The 23,122-nt window shown below is 47.0% G+C and overlaps 1 protein-coding gene across 1 annotated transcript in view; it reads right to left on the bottom strand.

The window, feature by feature from the left end:
- The window catches only part of LOC142584282 (uncharacterized), a 109,493-nt gene extending 87,185 nt beyond the window's left edge, over positions 1-22,308 (bottom strand). Inside the window, exon 1 of the mRNA XM_075694419.1 lies at positions 22,171-22,308. Within this exon, the coding sequence (XP_075550534.1) occupies positions 22,171-22,278 (108 nt within the window). The 5' untranslated portion in view covers positions 22,279-22,308. The remainder of the gene's footprint in view (positions 1-22,170) is intronic.
- Positions 22,309-23,122: the final 814 nt, after the last annotated feature.

Raw genomic sequence — 23,122 nt, 5'->3', positions numbered from 1 at the left:
ACACAAATACCATTCAGTTAAAGTAGAGATGGTCGTCGGTAATAAAATGTACACCCTTTGCTTGCGGAACACCTACAAGGTACAAGTTAAGCTGTTATAAAACAGCGCCTGTAGTAGTGGAAGCAGAAGTGTGACTGTTCTCTTATCCGGAATGGTGCACTGTCAATGGAGACCACCCTAAAATATATATGCCGCGGCATAGAGTGGTGAATTTACATCGAGCTAAATAATTATTGCAGACATTATCTCGGTCTCGGACTGCACGCCCAGGTCGTAATCTGCGCATTTATTTGCAACTGTCGGCCAGCTGAATGCATACACTTTAGGTAAATAAAGAACGCTTCATATTAGGACGTATTTTTCCTTCTACCCGACGACCGATCTACGAAGCTTTATTATCGGGATACCGCTGTCGCGCATTTCGCATATTCCATATTCAAAACATCGTGAACGTTGTCGGGTAATCGATGGCGAGAATCAGTGTTTTTTCACGAGACTGCACATCCGACGCAAAATGTGTTTCCCATTGCCTGGCTTACATCAGCACTTGCGATTTCTCTGACATTTATAAGGACTCGTTTATATACGGCGCGACCATGTTTCGGTGTTGCATAATTAATAAAAAATTGCCTGCAGCATTCAGCGTAATTCTTGCTTTTGAACTAGATTTGTGAAAGAGGCGCAGAATATTTGCACAAGCAACCTAAACTGATTATCGGCTTATTTTAAAGGTTAATAATTTAGTTCTTATATGATTGTTCTATAGCACACATTGAAATTTACCAATTATAACCGGTGAGATTTCAAGGTGTATTTTCTTGGAATTAATTTCCAGGATTACAGCAGTTTCGGGATATGTGCCAGCAAATTCGCTGTAAAAAATTGCTGTTGTTTCACTTATATTTTAACCAAACGCCCTTTTATGCATTGAAGCACTAAAGTAATCGGAAGGCCCACGTGTTTTGTTCCTCACTTACAAAATTAAGAATATCAAAACTGGTGTGATCCTGAAAATTCATTCCAAATGGATAAGCCTTGCAAGCCTTCTTGACCTCCTGATAGCCTTGCAAATTATTTGTAATATCAGGCGCAAATAATTAATTAGGCAGTTAACTAGTGATTTTTCTTAATCAGTTTATTATATGTTTCATTCTCTCGTACAAGTTAGGCTCGCTTTTTTGAATAAGAAATTCGGCAGCAAGTTACACACCTGCAGCACGTGAAGGCAAAAGCCTGCTGCCCAGTTGGCAATGCGCTCAATTATGAGATCGGGCGGGTCAGACATTTTGCAAGAGATAACGAGCCACAGTTTGAAGAGAACGTGTGGCAAGGCGTTGTCTCCGAGCTTCGACGTTCTCGGTACGTTGTCGTCTCGCATCGTAGCGTGGCTGCTTACACAGTTCGGCTTCTTCGGCTCGTGTTCGACGCTTAGCTGCGGCTTCGCGCAATCGTATAGTGGGGCTAGACTCGCGCCAACAACGTTTTTCTTCGACTTTACCTTGCATTCTCTCAGCAAAGAAAAGCATCCCTCGCGGTCGGACGCCTTGTTCCTCCGCTTCGCACATCGCACCTCGTTTCGCGCTTGGCGAGTATCCCCGGCCTTAGCGTTCTTCTGACGGGGAGGGGGGGGGGGACTTGCAATGCTTTATTTGGGCTTCGGTTGCTTGTTTTAAGCTTTTTCTTTATTTAAACGTATGCTGTCCTGTGTGTTGAACGGACAATATCAATGAACGTATGCATTGTTACTTCGCTTTGCTGAGCGCTTGTAGACTCTCCCTTAAAGGGGTTTGAACCATTGCACTTTTTTCTTGCTTACTGGGGTGTGAGCCATTACTGATCATGATATTCTTTGTCCCACTCGACTAGATGCCGCGATTTTTCAGATATGGACCATTGAAACTAGCCACTTATGGCCGTCGCGTTAAAGCAGTTCAATGATCAGAAATGTGCAATGGCCACAGGCAATTTTTAAAGATTCTGCAGAACTTCAAAACGATGTTCCCATATCGGACTTGTATACGCTACAGACCAAAGGTAACAAACAACAATTAAAATTATTTTTAATACCACAACTAATTACGGTTACCAATTACAGCCTCAAGGACATAAATGAGCAATTACTGAAAAGTAAATAATGACTTTATCGTTGGTTTCCACCCTATTTTTTTTACATTGCACAAGTGCAGTAAATAGAAGCTAGACTGGCTCTTTCAGTACGTTGTCTGCAGCTCTTAATACATTCCTTATTTTCGCTAAGAATTGCTTTTCATGCAGTTTATTCAGTAATCTTTCCCTCTTTCTTTGTGCGAAGACATGAGGCCGCGACATTCAAATCTCACTCAATGGGCGCGCTGTAGAGAAGAGCTGTGTTGCAACGTACGAACACCTTGTTCACAAGATATGATCTGCTAACAGGCCAGCATGATTATTTAAGACACGTTAATGAGAGCAGCATTCCGGTCAAGACACATTATACCGATTCTACGAACTTGTTATTTGTTTGTTTTTGTTTGTTGATTAACTTGCGAAATTCGTGAAATTTGGCTAATCAAAAGCGCGACATCCAAAACTCATTTCTAACATGCACACATGATAAAACTACAAGAGGGAAGAAATTATATAGAGAAACAAAAGAAATAATCAAAACCTTTCCCAATCGCACAGAGTAAAACTTGCTAGACTTACTCTATAAATATGCAAAACTCGTGATAAAAAAAGTAAATCGCAAGTCCTAGGCCAACCCCATAATATGATTTTACTGTGATCCATGCGAAGAGACAAGGGACATTGAACACTATCCGTGGTCTTGCCGAAAATACTGATGTGAAGATGACGCTCTGCTTGAGAACATAGAGAAAGAACAACCTTCCACAAGCGTTAGAGAGACACCTTGCATTCCCACAGGTGCCATTTATATCTCGCAAAAAATTTCGTCACCTTGCATTCCTAAGAAAGGCTGATTTGATGGACATGCGGTGACATGCCGCAGGAACATTGCAAGAGATGCCCAGCTGGAGCGATTTCCGGCCTCGAGGGCCAGGATATATCCACCATCCACTACAGCCCACGAATAACACCACCCCCTACCACCACCACATGATTGTGGTTACCCATTGTCGCGTTTGTCGTTGTCTGGGTCCTCCTTGAAGCGAAGCAATTCATGTTTGCTCAGGCTAGAGGAACGTATTCCTGAATGGGGAAATGAAAAATAGAAAAAAGCGTCCATAGCTGATTCTCTGCAATTTACTTCCGAAGAGGCCGTCACTATCAGGCCATAGATGTGCCTCTTTAATTTGCTTAACTAATTGGAACTGACGCCAGCAAACCATCACGTTAGTTTAGAAGGTGGCAAAATTTGTAAGGTAATTTATTACCAAGTTGTATAATATTCTTCCTTGAAAGTACTTTGTGCATGTTATAATCGGAAGTGTAGGCCTATAAATACAGAGATGCCGAGCGTTCTTGCGAAGCCTCCCGTGTATACAAGGTGTCTCTACGGCAGGTAGCCAGTGCGCTGCGGCAACCTGCCTATGTTGAGGCGAGTTCAAGGTTTCAATGCCGGCACTTGTGGAGCTCGTCAGTGTGTGTAACATGCTGCCACAGACACTTAAGATTCGGAAGTGGGAAGGTCTTGCGGCTGCCAACTTTATGCTTGTGCGAAATCAGGTTTAAACGTCACCCAACCCACAATGAGTTCTACTGAAAGAGTGTGTCTTTGCAAGGTGCCAATGGTTGGACCACTAGTCTGTAGGAAAGGGTAGCTCGCTTGTTGCTGAAATAGACAAAATGTTGCCAGCTCTATGGCGTCAAAAGAAACACAGATTTTGTACGAAGCTTTAGGAATTGCGAACGACATCAAGACTTCATTATATGAATGAGAGCGGTAAGTAGAGCCTCAAGTGCAACATTCTTAATTTTTCGAACCGGTTGTTACCCACAGCGACTGCTCAGAGGTTGTCATTGTGCTGCTGAGGGTAAGTTGCCGGTTTATATTACGTACCTTGGCAGCTCACTCGTGTGCTAAGGTTTCAGTGCACACCAAGGAAGCTTACCTCATGGAAGAGCATTCCAGTGTTCCTCGCTGCGGCTTCTCTTATACCAGGTGTCTTAATGCTTCTAACGTTAAACGTCATGTTTTTTTTTGCTTCAAACCACACTTAGCTGCACCATACCCACATGAAATGCGTACTGGTTCACAGTCTAAAACGCCGCAATAAGTCTGCACTCCTTCCATACAACTAAAACTGCGGTGCCATGTTTTTGCATATAAACTAGGTCAATAATTGCAGCATTTCGTGGTTTCGGACAACAGCTGCATTTCCCGTTTGTCGTTGCTTGCAATGCTGAAAACGGCACCTTAACGTTGTTAAAGGCAGTGACATCCTCAGATGTGCCTCTTTTCTACACTGAGTATCGAGGATGACAGCTCGCAAGAGCACCGTTCTACTCACAGCAGCGTCATTTTTGCGCCATGAAGCGGAAAAGCAGTTGTCTAGGCTCGGTCGGCAAGCCTACTCATCTAGCGACCTTATCTTTAAGCACCCTGTTCACAGAACAAGAGGTCCTCCTAAAAGCCGGCTTTTAATAAAACACTTTGACAACGGGCCAATGGCAAGCATAAAATACAGGTGACGAAGCAAATCCCTGCCTGCCCTTTTTTTAACATCAAAGCTTCGTGTGAAATTGCTCTTAAGCGATAGCTCACTCTTGTTCGCGATTACAAGATACACGCTGCAGACGGTTGTACATGTGGTTCTAAGGCCGCGTACAGGCTGAATATCAGCTTCCTCGGCAGCCTGTACCATCTGTAAGGTGCGTCGAGTGCCATCTGATGACGAAACGCACGCTCCCTTCGCGCAAGATCACTGTCGAGCGAACAGAGAGCTATAAGGTAGCCCTTCAAGAGAAATACAGAAGTAACATTCCCGAAACATGTCAACATTCCCAAAATTATGGCACAAAACTGCACTAACTAACATCCGCAAGTCCAAGTTTCGCTACTCATCCCACTCTGACGTTCTGCCAGCGTTCATCAGTTCTTCTTGGCTTCTTATCAGATGATATAACATGATGATGCGTCCCACTAGGTCAAGAGTTTGTTCTGCAGATTCAAGCAGTCGCATTGAGACAGAGGCAATAGGTAAAAATGGGTGCACACTTGAATTTTGAAGACCGGTAATCAATCATATGTTGGTGACAATAGGGCGCGGAATCTCCAACTACCCTCTTTGTCACTACCAACTGGAACTTCATAGAAGTCAATGCTGTTTAGTCAACATATCCACAATCATAAGCGCCAACGTTTTCATAAGTTTACCAGCCTTATAAGAACACAAGATCAAGTGCACGTCGGAATACTAGAAAGCACCACACACGAAGCACATCCACTCTAGCTGGTTTCGAAACAAATGGGTTCATGTAATCAATCTTGCTACACTGGCGCATTTTCGTAAGAGCCGTCCCTGTACATATAGGACGAGGACAAAGTACAGATGCCGGTATCTAAGAGGCGCGACAGACACGGTTCTGTAAACATGCGAGTGCAGCCTTGCTGTACAAAGAGAAATGCAGCTCAATAGAAACAGTGTCTTAAAATTTTGGACGAATTTTGGAAGTTACAAAACGTCATCACACAATTTTTGCGCTCCCTACAGGACGAAGGCCTCTCGCAGCGATCGCTAACTACTCCTGACCTACTCTAGCTGATTCCAAGCTGCGCGTCCAGATGTTCCCATCTCATCACCCCGCCTAATTTTCTGACGTCTTCGACGGCACTTCCTTCCTTCTTGCACTGAATATGCCTCGATAATGGCCCACCGATTATCTGCTCCACGAATTACGTGGCCTGCTGTCCAATTTTTGCTCTTTATGTCAACTGCCACTACCCCATTAATGCTCTGATCTACGCCGTGCTCTTCCTGCCTCTTAACGTTATGCCTAACATTCTTCGTTCCATCGCTTTTTTGAGGGGTCCTTAACTTGTTCTCAAGTTGCTTTGTTAACCTCCAAGTGTCTGCCCCATAAGAAAGTACTGGTGCAAAGCAATGATTGTACCCATCCCTATTCAACAACAGCGTTGAGCTCCCGGTCATGATTTGGAAATGTGGACCATTTGCGCTACCACTTATCAACATTTTTCTGCAAATCAGGGTTGATTTTGTGTAACTTACCTAGATCAACTTACAACTGCACTGGCTCTAGAGGCTCACTACCAATCGTGAATTCTTGTTTGCTTGACAGGGCTATTCAAGATTACCTTCGTCTTTGGCATATTAATCTTCAACCTTTTCTCACACTTTCTCGTCTATGGTCCTCGATCGATTGTTGCACTATACCGCCAGAGTTACTTAATAGGACAGCGTCATCGGTAAGCTGAAGTTTGTTGATATATCCGCCGTTAATCGGTCGCGCCTAACCGTTCCCAGTCTAACAACTTGAATATGTCTTCTAAGATTGCGGTGAATATCATTCGGGAGATTGTGTCTCCTTGTCTCACCACTTTCTTGACAAATATTTTTACTCTTTTCTTGCAGATATTTAAAACATGGAAGACGGAACTATCAATGAGGCAAAGACAAAACGAGTCTGAGGAGTTGCGGATACGTGCACCGTTGTTATGGAAATTACGCATAAATGTTATAGTTACATAAGAATGAAAGCTCTTTTGAGTTGCCAGCGGAACGCTGCATGCACCACAGCCTTGATGTGAAGCTCATTCAGTCCTTCAGTCAAATCAACACAGTAAGCACTTCCTCGCTAATGAAACTTAAATCTGATAGCGTCGACCGAACATAGGTGATCGAACTGTGCGTCGCCATGAGAGCACAAAAGAAAGCATAATTACAGCGACGCAAATCCTTATCTTGTCAATACGACGCGCTTGAGTGACCACGCTTAGCGTCACATACGTTTCACATTGTTCACTTCACGATACCAGCCCACTGTCATCAGCTTTTTCATGCCGTCATGTTGACCTCACTACTGCTCAGCACGCGTGGAGCACCATGAGACCGCCGTCAGCTGGAAGGAAATTCTTGCGCTGAGTTCACAAACGCCTACGAAGGCTTTCTTAGGTGAGATGAGGCAAAGATAGAACATCACACGAAGCGACAGGAAGACGTGAGTGACTTCATTTCACCCAAGACTGATGATAGTCTAAGGTTTAGAATAAGCATCGCGTGCCAGTCATAAAAGATGGCTGTCGTCTGCTCCCGCTTTTGTTTGTCGTCGGATTCTCCCACGGCCTGTTGCCTTCTTACTGGATTTGCGCAAGCAAAACGAAATCGTCGTTTCACTCGAAAGGTGCGGCATCAATTGCGATAGCAAATTAGTGAAACGCTAGACGAAGGATAGTAGTTTTTTCGGTCATTAAACTTGTAAACATAGGCATATTAACTAAATTACGCGCGCACAAATAAAGAACGAAAAGGAACATCAACGCATTTCACTCGATGAAACGCCCCGTCGAAACGCTGCAGTGAGGGAACGCCGCAGCAGCAACTAGTGAACCGACCTTCATGCTGAAGCTCGCGTCCCCCCCAACGCGAACTAAGCCGCGAAAACACAGCAGGGCGGACTCCGTAACCGTCACAGATGGCCTTAAGATACAGCGGCCCGGCTGGGCGCGCGCGGCCGGCAGGACCACCGGGAGTAGAAAACGCCCCCCTCCCCTCCCTGCCCTCCCTGCGAACACTTGCACGCTACGGAAGACGGCACGCTTCCTCCCCGCTTTTCTCCGTTGCGTGTGCGAGATTGAGCTGCGATCAACGGTTCACCTCGCACGCTTTCACTTGGACATACGGAAGACGGCGCAAAGCGATGATTTTATCGCCCTAGGACTCTATCAGGAACCTCACAGCGACGCTGGCTGGAAAATGCGCCTTAATTGTCCATTGAGCTTCCACGCCATTAAAACAATGACCGTTATGCTACGCGCTCTCTACCGACTGGATGACCAGCTAAGCTGGTCATTCACCTCCACAGAATGGAATGGCTCTTGATTTTTTAAATCTATTTTGTGCGTGGCTTTGCACTGTAGCTAATTTTTTCAGCACGACGTTGTTGCCGTGCTTGATTTTACGGAGTTGAAATTACGCTGAGTTTTCTCAAAATGATTACAAGCAAATGCTACTTTAAAAGCTTTATTTTTCTCCACAGTGGACAACTTTGATATTGTGGTTGCTTGAGAAATGTGTTAAAAGAGAGCGGGCTCAGGGCGAGGATTGCTGGTAGCTGCCGCATATTGTATTCTTGTTCGATTTATTTTCGCCGAAAAATTCGCATCATCTTTATGAATTAGTTAAACGTTGATGCTGCCTTAGCACAAGTGCTACGCAGAGTAATTTGTTTGTTTCACTGCTGAGTGCCTCTTTCCCTGTGTATTATTCAGTCCATGTAATTCTTTCTGTCATATATTGCGGCATTGGAACGCAATACCTACGTCGCAAAGGACGAAACCCGGCCTATCCACGAGCGTATATTATCCTTGGCTGGCGCTGCTCCGCTGCTCAAGATATTCTCTAGCATCCCTAGTCTGCAGCATACGAAAAGGAATACTCAAAAGTTGGCCAGGCTATATAGCTCTGCACGTTTCCAATAAGGTCATCAAGATAATGTGACGTTGCAAAAGCAGTGGAAACGCATCGGCGGCGCAGCGCTAACTTGGGTTTGCATTTATCCCTGTATTTGGCGACTTCGCTGAGTACGCATTTGTGTACGCATTTCCATTACCAAATTGCATTTGCCCTTTTGAGGCGACATTGAAGACACTTATTGAAGACACTACGGCAATAACAACAACAACAAAAGTGGCTACTTACGGCCACCTACACTTCGTATAAATAAGCTGCGTTGCGCTTCCCGTATACGCGTCCCGTATGCAGACCGGGTTTTGGGAAACCCAGGTAACATGTCTACATGTCCGCTCTCACAGACCTAGGCCTGCGCCTTTCCTGCAGCTGTCCCTCTGAAATAGTGCTCGGGCACCTGAACAAAGGGGAAATCGCAACCGCAAACTCGCGCCATCCTTGCTGCCAAGTGCTGTCGTCTGCTACTGCGCTCCAAGCGTACTTTTCAAAACGCATGTAGGGTGTCAGCAGTGGCGCCTCTGTAAGTGCTGCACTATGCACCAAGACGCACCCGCCAACAGACTCCGAGCTCTCAGAACAAGCTTCGAGTGTTTATGTCGCTCTTCGTCACGAAATCTGTATAGATAACTGTCAGCAATGTAATGAAACGTCCTTTTTTCATAATTACGACGTCCGCGCCTTCTGGCTGGTCCCCTCGAGACTGTTGAGCTGCAGCGAATGGAGCTTGTGGTGGCGTTTGTAGCAACTAGTGCCAGCGATGAGATCCGACATGCGCTATACTCTTTCCCGGTAGTTTGTTGCAGATCTGTGGAAGCTACGGAACATTTGAGCCAATAGGATGGGCCAACGCGCTTTAATATATGTTTATCCGCACCACGTCATCAGCTTAGCGCCTGCTCTGCCATTCTCCACTGGTTATCCATTGACAGAACAAATGTTTTGAAGGTGTAACCATAGAAAACATGCTTAGCGTGTAACCATAAGCTGTGTTTACTTGAAAGCATCAGCGGGTCTCCACTACATCTATGCGGTTTCTCAGCAGTTACTTGCCGACTCCTTAGGCAGTAGTAATGGCAGACGCCCGCATAAATTCCGCGTCGTATGCTCGGTATCTATAAGGCATTTGGTCGCCACCGTAGTCACTTACAATAGTAGAACGTAGTTGTATATTAATGGTGCAATGAACAAATAAGCGTTTATATAGTACAACATCGTGAGCACACCGCCACTGCTTATTGCCCCTAAATAAAATAAAGGTAGCGCCATCTCTCTATCTTCCTCCAGCACTGGCTCCCCCTACGCTGGGTCGCACTACAGATGCTTTCCGAAGCCGTCTCTGCGTTCCCCGCGCCTTTCTCTTTAACGCTAAGAAAGTGGTGATAACACAAAGCGCGAAGCTATATCAGCAGCCGGCACGCTTCTCCCGGCATGGAAGATTGATTTCGAGGTACGGTCCGCACTGCGGTCTCGCCACCCGAGTACGTTTGGTCACGGTTCATAACAGTTCGACGCGGATGGATAAGGCGCTAATTAGCGAGAACTACTTATAATGACCGTAAGGTTATCAGCACACTTGTTTGCCTACGTACCGACACCGTTTCGTAACGTACGGAGATACACTCAAAATACGCTGTCCGCATACATTCGGGCGAAAAAGAGAACACCACGTAATCTATGACTGAGTCGACAAAAAGCACGTGCGCTTGAACACGACCTGATTGAAGTCGGGCGCGAAAGTTACAAATAAAGGCAGTGCGAACATGCCGCACTTAAGAGAGCGAAAAACTAACGAAGCCGCACACAAGTGGCAGCAGATGAGATTAGTGAAAATAATCGCTCGCTTACCTCAAAGAATGGATGTTAGGCGAATCGAAAGTTCTTATTGCCTCTCTCGAGTCGGTGTATATGTAGGAATGCTCTGGGTCACACAGGGCCAGCGCAACGACGATTTGCTATGCGACACCCGGGGTGGCTCCTTACCGAGGCGGATGGGCGACGTACCCCCGCCCGTCTATAACTGACAACGCGAACATTCTCCTGCTCCCGTACTGCGGGGCATCGACAACGACCATGGAGTCAATGTCATCCCTAGCTTTATTCAGGATGGCTCGTGCACAGGCGTTAGGTCTACCCTTGTTGTGATGTGGATGTACGTTTTGCGGGATCGGCCTGAGAAGGTAGGTCGCCCTCGTATCCCGTGTCAGTGCTATCCGCCGGTCCTCCATTATCCTAGGAGCCATGCCAACCTCGTCAAACATTGCCTGACAACCCTGGTTGGCGACAGCCTAACCACCTGAGCTGTCATACATAATTACATAGACGAAACCTCTATGGTTTCGTCTATGTAATTGTGGACCCGGAGTTGGCCTAGCCTATCGGAGCTCTTGGCAATTGGCAAGCCTAGCGCTCTCTTGATGCTCTTGTGCATGAAGGTATTTAACTTGGTCTTTTCCATTTTTGTCCATACTAGAGCTTACGCCACATAGTTAATATGGCTCATGAGAAACGAGTAGTACATCCGAAGAAGGTTGTCCTCACCTAACCCATGCTTTCGGCTGGACAACCTAGCGATTAACCTCGGCACATTCTCCGTCTAGGTTGCAACGAGGGTAATTGTTCTGGCATTACAGCTCATCGTGTCTATGAGCCTAAGATATTAACTGAGTTGACTCTAGGAATTTTCTGCCCAGTATTATCGTATACAGGTACAGATAAGGTAAAGTTGAGGGGTGTCAGATGCTGCACCCCCTAACTGGCGGGTCTGTAAATTAACAGCTCCGATTTACTCGCAGACTGCTTGAGACCCATGTCCGCAAGGTGCGCCTCCGTATCGTCCTAGGCCGCTTGTAGAACTTGCTTCATTTCTGCTAGGGAGCTCTAGGCACCAGATCGTGATTTCACCTGCGTAGAGTGCGTGACCTGGGCCCCGGAGTCAGCCCTGCCTGTCTTACTCTTCACGACTATATTAAACAGCAGTGGTAAGACTGATCCCTTGGGAGTATCCCGAGCCCGAATTTGTCCCACCTGAATAGTAGCGGTTGTATTCATGAGAAAGGACCTGACAAAGGTCTCAAATTTGACTCCCAGGCCTATCCCAGCCATCGCCTGCAGTATGTATCGTTGGTTATGTATCCCTGTAGGTTAATCGCTAGGGTGTCCACTTTGTCGACCACCTTAGTGAGATCCAGGGCGAAAATTCCTCTCACGGCCCGAGTTCGGCTGTGAAAGATTTGCTTCTCCAGCATTACCATAACCTCCTGCGTCGAAAGGCCGGGCCAAAAACCAACTATATTATGTGAGAAGAGGTCCAAGCGTTCTATGTACCCGAAAGCCCTGTTCGAAATTGCGCGCTCCGCTACATTGCCTATGCACGAGGTTAGCGATATTGGTCACATGTTGTCCAAACCAAAGCGCTGTCCAGGTTTAGTGATGAGTGTCACCGCAGCCGCCCTACATCCATTGGACACCTGTCCTGCCTCGCGTACCCTGTTGACCTCTTTTGTAGTTCCACTACCTTATCGCCCATGTTTCGTAATAGCCTGTTAGAAACCTTGGGCCTTATAACGTTAAACTATTCCAATATGTTTTCATTCTAATCTCCTGACGTCAAGTTTGCGTAACCGCGAGAATCGGGCGGTGACCCGCAAGGTTGTCTTAACAGGCCAATAAAACGCTCTCCTTCTTCATAGGAGGTCCCTTTTGTTTCCTTGAAAAACGAATAATATGGCCTACACTGGGTGGCTTGTCTCATCTAATTGGCTGACCAGAGGCAAGGAGCACGCTACGCTCAAGTGAAAAAGGATTGGTTGGGGCCGGTCCACTGCACTGAATATCGATAACTGGATGAAGAGGGTGGTGCCGGCGTTTGCGATTGGTCCGCTTTCCCTCACTTAGCTTGGAGTGGCTGGTCCGAAATCGCGACGGCATGCAACGGAAACTTAACAATGACAGTGAAACTGATCCTCAGCTATGAAGAGTTGGCAGAACGTGGTCGTAAACGTTCCGAAAGTGCTCGAAAACCTTACATGGCCACGCAAAAAGTTTTATTACGTGGAAATAAACCCATGCTCATATATTTTATATTTAACCCTTATTTTATTCCTTTCGGAACGGGGCAGCCTGCAGCTATTCCGAAGAAAATTCAGTTTTGCTCGGCATACTAATACACATTTAACGCGAACACGGTACTTCGACGTGGTGAGTTCTTGCGGTTTTGTGAAGAGACGTGACCGGCAGGTGAAGCGGGTCCAGCCCCAAAACTTTTGACCTATAGCCAAGAGCTAATGGCGAAAAGGCTTCGAATCAGAAAAAACTATTTTTGTTTATTCGGTCAAATCATGCCTAATCAGTGCGTACACCTCATATCAGCTGGGGAGCTATCGCGGTTTTCGTGACGTTGCGTGACAGGCAGGTGAAGTGAGGGTGGCCCACAAAAAAGTTTTCACCAATGGCGTAGGGCTGATTGCAGAATTGGAATAGAAAAGTTTGGAATAGTTGTAGGTCATAGCGCCCCTTATCCGGACCCAGAGCCGATCTGCTGTTTAAATTGTAGAGCACCGCTCTGATCTACGGTTCTGTGAAGGGCGCGTCCAGCACCTCCACCGTCGCGCACTTGACCTGCGCATAATCTTCCTGCGTCGGCCCTATGTGGAGGTATCGATCCGCGACCGCATTCAAAAGCGACTGTTGCGTACCTGCCTCCTCTTTGTGCCTGTGTACGACCTTACTAAGTCATTGCCTTTGGTTCCCCCTTAGTCTGCGCGTCACCCAGGAGCTTTTTGAGGAGGTTCCACTTCCCTCCTGAGCGCGTGGACCTGTCTACTGCAGCGCAGACCTCGTCCCGTTGTACTTTATTGATCTCCGTGCAATATCTCTCGATCTCTCTATTCAGGTCCGCAGCCTTTTTCCTCAGCTGGCGGTTTAGCCGTTGTGTTTTCAACCTAATCACAATCGAGAATTTGACCTTGAACAAGTGCGTTAGGTGCGGGTCTATACTTGGGACCACGACTTCAGTTTGCATTACCTTAGTAGCCCGTCTACGTACATCGTGAGCAAGTCGATAGCCTCGTCGAACGAGGAAAATGTACTCGTTTGCTCCTTCCTAAGTTTCCTGAACTTCTCCCCGTCCGGGACCCGAAATGCCCTGCATATCATATTGAACGCAAATAAAGAGGGGGACAGCGGAAGAAAGCACACAAACGACATGGGCGGTATGATGTAATATGAATATGATATGCAGTAAACACCAACTAGGCCAAACTGAAGTTCTTCGAAATACCCTGGCAAATCGGGCGTCCAGCCTTAATGTTAACGGAGCTATGAAATGGTCACTGCCCAGGTTGTCCAGCTTATTGGCCCGCGTGATATTACCTACGTTGTTTACACATGCCAAATCTAGCGCTGTGTCTCGCGTAACTGACGTGCCCAGCCTAGTGGGGAACCCTGGGTCCGTGATTACCGTAGACGGGAGATCATCCAGTATCCTCACCAGGTTTTCTCGTTTTACCGTCTGTCTGACATAGCCTAATACAATATGAGGGGCGTTAAAATCCCCTGTAACTCTCAGGGGAAAGTTATTGGCTGTCGACGTCGCCTTCGTAAGCAGGGAGTTAACGTGTGTCTCTGGTCCGACGGCGGGCCATAGGCATTAAGGACAAAGACGTTCGGCTTAAGCCACCCGTGCGGTATAACTTCCACGAAAAGGGACTTCATCTTACCCCGTACAGACTGAATTGGATGCTCAATAACGGATAACTTTTTTGGGATCATCGTGGCCAGCTCTCTTCCTATCTCATTCCTGACCGACACAATTTTGAAGCCAGAGAGGGTAGGGACGCACCAGAATGTCTCCTGTAATAAAATCTGCGCTTCATCCACCTGATTCGCCAAAAACTGCCGCAGCGGAGCCTTGCTCCTTTGAAAACTAGGGCTGTTCCACTGCCAGATTACTAGCTCCTTGTGATCAACCGCAATCATGCTACATTACCATGCCTTGCTCCGCGCCCGGAGCAACCTAGGAGTGATTCGCTGCGTTTCTTTGCGCTCGCACCTTGGCTATGGGCCTAATCGCCGCGTTTTACCCTAATACCGTTACTCTTTGCACCGAAAAATTTACGGTTTCCTGATTTTCTCTACTTATGCTGAGTTGTTCCTCCAACATCTTTCTTTGCTGAGCCTCTCCCTCAGACGTTTCCGAGTCGTTTTCGTTCTTAGAAAGGGGGGCTTTATGCTTTGCTTTAGTGAGTCCTACGTGGGGTATAGGTTAGACTACCTCTGGCGTCTGGTTGCTCGCCTCCATTTCACAGGGCTTGTTGTTTGCCTTAGCCACTTTGAGTCGGCGTACCTCCTCACTAAGCTCCTTAACTTCCTTAAATAATGCGTCCCCATGCGGCCTAGTTCCACGCTCTAGCAAAGCCGACCACGTTACCTCCGTGGGTCTCTGTGGCTTCTTCTTAGTCTTCTTTATGACATGATCCACCCAGGCAGGCTTCTGCTGGACCCTCACGCTGGGCAACGACCGCCTGCTGGATCGATAGCAGTGCCTGGTTCCGTCGCTCTTCCGCGCAGCTGGCGTGCGAAAGCGGCATCTCTCGGTGCTGCGCTCCCGCACAGTTGGCGTACTCGAGCAGCTTCTGCCGCCCGCCGTGTTGACGTCGGTCCGCAGCTGCAGCTCCTCGGCGTATCGGCGCCCCTGCCACCGTCACCTTCTGACGATATAGGCAACTTGAAATTTGTCCCTGCACAACTTGGCCGCTGCGAGGTGCGGACCAACGCGCAACGTGCCTTTCGGGTCGCACTGGTGATCTTCCGCCGTATATTGTTTGCCGCAGGTGCGATGCCACTTGCGTCCTGGGTTGGCACACATGCCAGGCCGGTATCTCGGTCCTCCACACACGCAGCAGACTTCCTTATGGCGTCGGCATAGTGTGGAGCGAAATATGCTCACGCCGCATGCCACGTATTTGGGCACACTCAAGACTTCGAAAAGCACCGCCACCGCCGTGGTGTTCTTGATCCGCCTGGCCTTCAAAGCGCCTGAATTCCGATGATGTACAATTCTCACTCTGACTTGAGCCTCGCTGCATTCCACGTCAACTACTCTTCTGACTCCCTCACACGTATTCTCAGGTGCGGTCAGGTGCACCGCCACCCCGAACGTGCCTTTGCCGAGCCTGATTTCCTTCACTTGGGTGTACATGTCCATGTTTTTCTCGTACGGAGTGCACCCCACAAAAATGTCCAGAAGTCCAGTGAAACTCATCGTGTCCTCTTCGATTACGGCCTGAGCCAAGGGTGCCGCCATGGTCAAGGCTTTCTCAAAACGTATTTTACTGACCTTGTTTACAATCAGGCGGTCCTGTGGTCTGACAATGATGCGAAAAGTGTCCCTAGGCAGTCAAGGGAGCCTTGAAGCACCATCCGTGAGTGAATTTTTTTTTCTTGGAAGATTTGCCCACTTTCCTCTGTGACACATAGTCACTACAACATTTCGCTACCATCATTGCAGCGAATATTCACTCTACATACGCCGACAGTCAGACAGAATGGCACCACGCGTTTGCAGCACCACCCTGCTTGTTCGTCGTCTGCTACTTACACTCATGGGCACCACAATCTAGAAAGTGTACTTTTCACGCTACACCAAAGCTATAAAAAAATTTGGAGGATGCTTATGCTTCTCCTTTAAGAGTGGTACACGATAGCATTCAAAGATCCCGGACTGCTTCTCACGCTTCCCGGCAACTGAAGCGTATCTAACGGTAATGTTTACCGGAAAACGTTGGCCGTAAACGCTATGCACGAAGGTGGGCTTCTTTGGTAGGAACACGGCCTCTTGCGTAGGCCGCTACGCGGCGAAGGCGAGTGCAATGTGGGGGTATTGCAAGGAACTGGGTGCGCCGCTCAGTGGCCCCTAAGACACTGGCGCGCCGGCGCGCGCAAATGGCGGACGTCGTCGCCGATCTATGCGTGTTAGAAGCGCTGAAAAGGGGTTTTCTTTGAGTTTTTGCTTAACAAAATTATGTTTTCTCATATAGCCAAATTAGTATCCGACGTTATCATGTGTTTAGGTGGTGTGTAAGTCGTACTTTACGATTTTCTACGTATTTTGGCTTGAGAAATTCAATTATTTCCGCAACTTCCTTACGCCACACGGAGGGCCCGGAAATGGGTGGTCCAGGAAATTTCTTGCAGAACGACGTCCGACGCCGGGCGCCGAATTCTCTGCAAATACGGGAACTTTAACGCTTTCGCTTTTGAACGGCTCCGTGAAGGTGGGCGGAGCTGCACTTTTCTACACCAAGTAAAATATGGCCACTTCCTACACTAGTTAAACTCATGTGGACTAACTAAATAACCCTACTATTTAGAGGAAGGAGAGGCAGTAAAGAGCATAAATTTGGAAAGAAGCAGGCGTTCATGGCTGCATGGGTGCTGTCATGCTGCTACGTAACCGCGGTTAGGGCGGCTATTACTTTTGCTGGCCGTAAATAGCACAGTTGGGGCAAAGGGCTGAATATGTTATGTATCAGCGGAATGTATTATGTACCAACAGAAAATCGAGCTCTCTCATCCCACCCATATTCAGACAGTTACACCAGGAAGTATATTACGCCGCGCAATGATATTTCCTCTGTACACGTCGTGCGATCGGTAGTGCTGCGAGTTACTTTTTAGATATTGCATATTTGTCTGCACGACATGCTACCGCGCTTCGGGATACTCTACGCAGGTTCTTAGGCTACGAGGTTTGGTGAGTGCGGGGCTTTTCTCTAGTGAGCTTTACCACACATTTGTTACTGTAGGAAACAAAACGGGTAAAAGTTGTATTTGTCGCCAAGCGCATGTGAGCAAGCAACATGGAACTCAGCCACGAATTTGAAGCACTTGCGTAAAGAGGAGTTCTTGGAGCTTACGAAGGAGTTGTTTCTGGATGCCCCCGACATACCTCAAGAAGCAGATTTGATTGAGGATATTCTTGCGTTCTGAGCCGATAATAACGAGATTTCTAAACGCCTTAAAATAATTCGGGAGAGGCCAAAAAAGGAAGCCAGGGACATGCGAAAGATAATGCGAGCTTTAAAGGCAAGACTGCGAACAAGCCCGTGAAAGAGAAAAGTGTGTACTTGAAAGATAAGACGGTTTTTAAATGATCGCGAAGAGTGAGAACGCCAACTTGCGCTTGAAATGATGGGGCTTGACGGCGAACTAGAGCGCCTTCGAATAGCACTTCTGGGCAACAAGGAGCGAAGTGCAGGACCAAGTTTTGACCAAAAACCCGCAATAACTTCCTTCGAATTGAAAAAGTTGCGAAATGTTGAGTTGTTGGAGTTGCGTTGAGAGCCAGATGTAGACCTAGAGGAAGATTTGATGAAGGCAGCTATTCGTAAAAGCGTTTTAGAAAATGGAAGTGACTGCACTGAGTTGATATACCTAAGAAGAATTATTACGAAAGAGAAATTCGTGAAGCAAGCAAGTAGGTGGGAAGTAGAAACATTGGACAGATAGATTGAATAACTCGGACAGGAGTTGTGGCGCATACACTAAGAGCGCTAAGACCGCGAACGTGCGAATCAAGAAGACTGCAAAGTCCCCATTGCGGTTCGTTCTAATGCATGTGAACTTGCTGAAAAGGCAGTTTTCATGAAACGATGGATACAAATGACGGAAATAATTAGAAGGGAATCACAATAGAATTGAAAGCGATCACGTGTTGAAGCCAAACTACCTGTTGCGTAGGCAGCACGCGAAAGTCAGGTTTGAAGCGGCGAACACCAGCCAAACGCAAAGCGCATGGAAATTGTGAGAGCCGCCGCATTAGAATAGAATGTAGAGATGGGCCACTCAAGAGTAAACCCGATCTTTCGAGCTGCTTTTTACTGCAAAGCAGTCTAGCTCTACCTCCCAATCGGTGTGTCGTCTCTGTGGGCACGCACAGCGGGATGCATGTGCCACATGGGCCACTGGGTTCCTTGCAGCATCACGAGACAGCGCTCGCCTCCGCGCATCTGTGGCAGCCGTGCGGCGGGGGGCAAAAAAAAAAGAACCACAAAATCGCCTGAGCAAATAGGAATCGCCGCAAGCGTTACCCGGAAAAATGTTGGCTGTGTAAGGTGCACTTGCCGGGAAGCATCAACTATGGTATACGAAATAGCGAGTGACCTAAGCACCCTTTCGTACTTACAAGAACAACCCAGCTAGTCACTGATTTCTGCTGCGACAGTGCAATGCCACGGCCACGCATAGTGAGGACTCCACCGCGGTAGCGTGCACAGAGGGAGCGACGAAGAGAGCAGAGGCGACATTTTGAACAACGGCGTCGTGCTCGTGCCGCGGATCAACATCGTGTCCAGGATGCTCAGCGCAAACGCTAGGCGCCACATGATAAGGATGAATTTCCTGAAGCGGAAAACGCGGCCAACCGACGCAAGTGCAGTCCAGTCATTCTTATGAAGAGTACAAATTCTAAATTTGAGAAAAAATTTCTCCACGCAGTATTTGCATTCGGCTGCTCTGTCAATGATCGACTGTGGTTCCAGGATGATCTGGTGTTCATGTCAAATGCCACGAATAGACCACAGAAGCAAAGCTCACTCGACCTGTTGCCACGTTACTTTCCTGTGGAGGACGTTGTGAACATTATAGTATGTGCTGCCTCCAGCGATCTGTTACTGGAAGGTAACTTGCCTGTACTATCTAAGACTCTTGGATACTTATATCATCCGATCCCAACACGACTGCCTTAGCTAACCATCGTAGAAAAACGCCCGATTGCACCGCCGATTCCGTTCACATCACTAATACGCGTTTCTTAAGGAGGCGCGCAGTCTGCTATTAAAGGCGAAGTTGTACACATTCATACTAATGGGCACAATACTGTTGAGAGTCTTTCTCGAAGCATATGTTAGGATGTCGGCATCAAAGTACCCTTGAAACGGCGCCTGCTCGCAAAATTACATATTCTGTAGGTACCGTTCATCAGCGTAACGTCAATACATGGCTCGACGTTCTCCAGTGCCCCCTCCACAATTTCAACAACATTCGGTTGAAACCACAGACCTTCAAATGTATCCTTGAGGAAGAGGACATACATGCAGACAGGGTCTAGAAGCTAACGGAAGTCGATGACTTGAATAAGCCAACGCAAGGCACCATGGCTATGAACACATCGTCAGACGGTTGCGTACGATATTGTATATACCTAGGTAATCTGCGAAATCAGTCGGACTTCTTGGCTGTTGTTTCCGGTGAAGGTGAGACGCCAATCTCACTAATGTTTAATTCTAATCCGGTATAACTATCCTTTCCGCAAACATACCTCGGTCACCCTCATCAGATCCTGAGCGACAGGGTAACACTGTTCTTGCTTAAACGAGTGAAATGCAGTACACTGATAGAAGCGGTGTCCATGCGGCACATACGCCGTACGTGGCTCTGAGAGTCATAAGGCACATGATGGTTGAAAAGGCAGTCACCTTTAGAAGTAATCATAAACCAAAGGGCATTACACGGAAACTAGAGGATGGCGAGTTTGACAAATCTGCCATCAAGCAAGATCTGGCGTTCATGCGAGGAGTGCGGAACACGGCACACAACTGGACAGAGGGGAAGTGAGAGGTGTTGGTGATGATCCGACAGCTCACGAAGCCTACCGTCTTCCTCACAATGTCGGCATCGGAAATGCATCGGAAGCGTTTCGATGCACTCCTCGAGAAATTACGGGTGCTAGGCTGCCTGGAGTAGTAGAGACCGCACAAGCAGTTGCAGCTCATGAACGCACCGGACCTCGTAAACAACAATCCTGTGATGTATGCCATACATGTAGATCGGCTCTTCAACTCCATCATGAGCATGTTGAAGGACAATATAGTCTCTCCTTTCAGGCCATGCTACTTGGTAGACTTCTTCAACCGAGTAGAGTTTTAGCACGTACGCAGTCCGCACGTCCACATTCTCCTCGGGCTGCCCAATGGGCCGAATGAACAGTTGACCAAAGGCATGCCGCAGACGATCACGCGGACAGTTCCTTTGATATCTTTGGATTAGTTTTCCTTACTATGCACACATACTGTAAGAAGAACAGACACGCCTGTCGGTTCGGTGCATCGTTCATACTGAGTGAGAAAACAATGATAATCGTACCGTTGCCATCGAGTGATGCACCCAAGGAGCTAGACAGATGCGAGGCGTTCAAGCAAAATACCTGGAGACGTACGCTAAGTTAAAATAAACCGAATACGAAACGACGGAAGGCTTTAAGGAATTCAATATCACTTCTGCGCAACATTACATTGACATGCTCAGGGATGGTTTTTGTTAGGCCATGTCTCTTGCTCAAACGCACTGTGAAAGAGAAATGGATGAATATATTCAACCCATGCATTACCTCAGTGCTCAATTGCATCATTGATCTACAGGTCATCTTGGCTAATTACGCATGTACTACGCATCTCCTTGATTATGTCAGCAAGGCGGACCGTTGCATTTACAATTTGCCCAATGCGATTATCAATATTATGTTCGAAAAGCCGGAGATGCAGCACACCGACGCACTGAAGCCACTTGGTACTACTACGTTGAAGATAATATAAATGGCGGAGGAAGCAGCCTGGTTTTCGCTTGAAAGAAGACTTGTCCGAAAAAAGTCAAAGCGCTATATGTATCCCAACCTGGCCCCTGGAACAGCGGCTTCGTGTTCGTAAGAGCAAGCAGCATATGGCTAGCGAAAACGTATACGAAAAGGTAACCCAGGTGTACCTGCGCAATGTCATTCAAAAGCACGAAGATCGTCCGCCACAACTACAGCATTTCTGCCTGGTAGACTTTGTCACTCATTACAGTTACAACTTTAGGGCTAAAAGTATGACCGGAACGACACACCTTCTATCATCAGGCACAGGCATTACACAATCAGCTACCCCATCCACCATAAAAGTGAACAAGTGCTTGAATAAATTCAAGCAGCAAGTTGACGTTCTAGACAACACCAAGTTTGAGACAATCTATGAAGAAAACCTGAACACGTATTCGTTTTGCCTCGCTACTATTCGAAACAAAGCTAGTACATAGTGGGAAAGGATTATGACAAAATCATGGAGATCTCCCGATCCATTAAATCCGAGCAAAGCGAGTGAGCGAGGGGATGTGAAGGCGCAGAAGCCTCATTGAACGCCCGTGTCCACTACGACCAGGACAACGACATTCAGCATCAACGTTGCCGGTTCTGACGTACATGCGGCGGCCATGCCTAAAGACCCAATTTGCTTGCTAGGCTAGACCTTTTTCAAATAGGAGGGTGCTTTTATGTCCTTAATAAATATGAATAACATCACCACCGCAGTTCTGTTCGTTTAAAACTTTACGATTTTGTTAAAGCTTTCGTTGCCCTGGCTATTTCCCTATTCATATATGCGAAATAACTCCGAATTTGGTATGTAGGTAATGAAAAAGGAGGCATGCAGGGTAGAAAGGTAGTTATCAAATTCAAGCCTAAAGGATATTTTCATTGACAACAGCGTTCAGCGATGAAGCAAAAGGAAATACATAAAAAACGCAGTGCAATTTCAAAAACAAGTGGTCTTACCGTGTAAAGTTGTCCTAAAGAACCATGTCCGGTTGTCTGACTCGTATCATATTTGCCTAGTGCGCCACACAAAAGCTGAAGAAAAGTTGTAAGCAGAATTATCTCCATCGCAATTAACGAAAGTGAGAAACGAATGCAGTCGAAATAATGTTGGTGCTAAGGCACGGCATATATACGCTCGACAACAGCTGGGAATTTATTTTTCAGCGAGCTCACCTTTCCTAAGTTTCTTTCCCAACCTACGTCATTACATTCCCAGTAGGAAGGGTGGAATAAATGACGCATTCAATACTATGTGCCCTTAATCGCTGTCAACATTAGGCGCTGACATTTCTGTCAGCATGACTTTACTGATGAGAAAACGAAAGAGCGTGACACATTGTGGAAAACCTCAAGATTCGAATAGTTTTTCTCATGTGTCTAGAACAACGTTTTTCCAAGAAGCTTCGAGACTCAGCATTAATCCTAGAGGGCGAGAAGTCCTTGCGACACTTTATTTGGGTTGGGATTGGTACCTAATATAGGGGCATTTAAATACTTTCTGATGATAAGAAAATTCTACCGAACCTTAAGCCTGTTTAACATGATGGGATTCTCGTCGCACCGGAAGTGCGATTTCCGCCGTTTGCGACGAAAATCTCAGCCGCACTGCTGTCCCTCCAATTTTCGGCTGCGACCAACTAGTTGGTCGCACATTCGCACCGTCTAAGCGATCGTTGCGATTTTCCGTCGAAATTGCGCGGAGAACTGTCAAGGAGCTATTTCGCCGGTTTGTTTTGGAAAATGGCGTTTCGCACAATAAGTACAATGCGCGGAGACGTGGATTGTTGAATTTGGTACGTACATAAAGGCAGAATAAAAAACTTGTACTGCAGATTGTATTATCCCCACTTCTATGCGTTTGTTGACACGCTACGCTGCAAATGCAGTGCGTATTCACGTTTGCTTCGTA

This window comes from Dermacentor variabilis, chromosome 6 (assembly GCF_050947875.1).
Source record: "Dermacentor variabilis isolate Ectoservices chromosome 6, ASM5094787v1, whole genome shotgun sequence".
NCBI classification, from domain to species: Eukaryota; Metazoa; Arthropoda; class Arachnida; order Ixodida; family Ixodidae; genus Dermacentor; species Dermacentor variabilis.
Note: the sequence above shows the minus strand (reverse complement) of the source record. Positions and strands in the feature narration are given on the sequence as shown.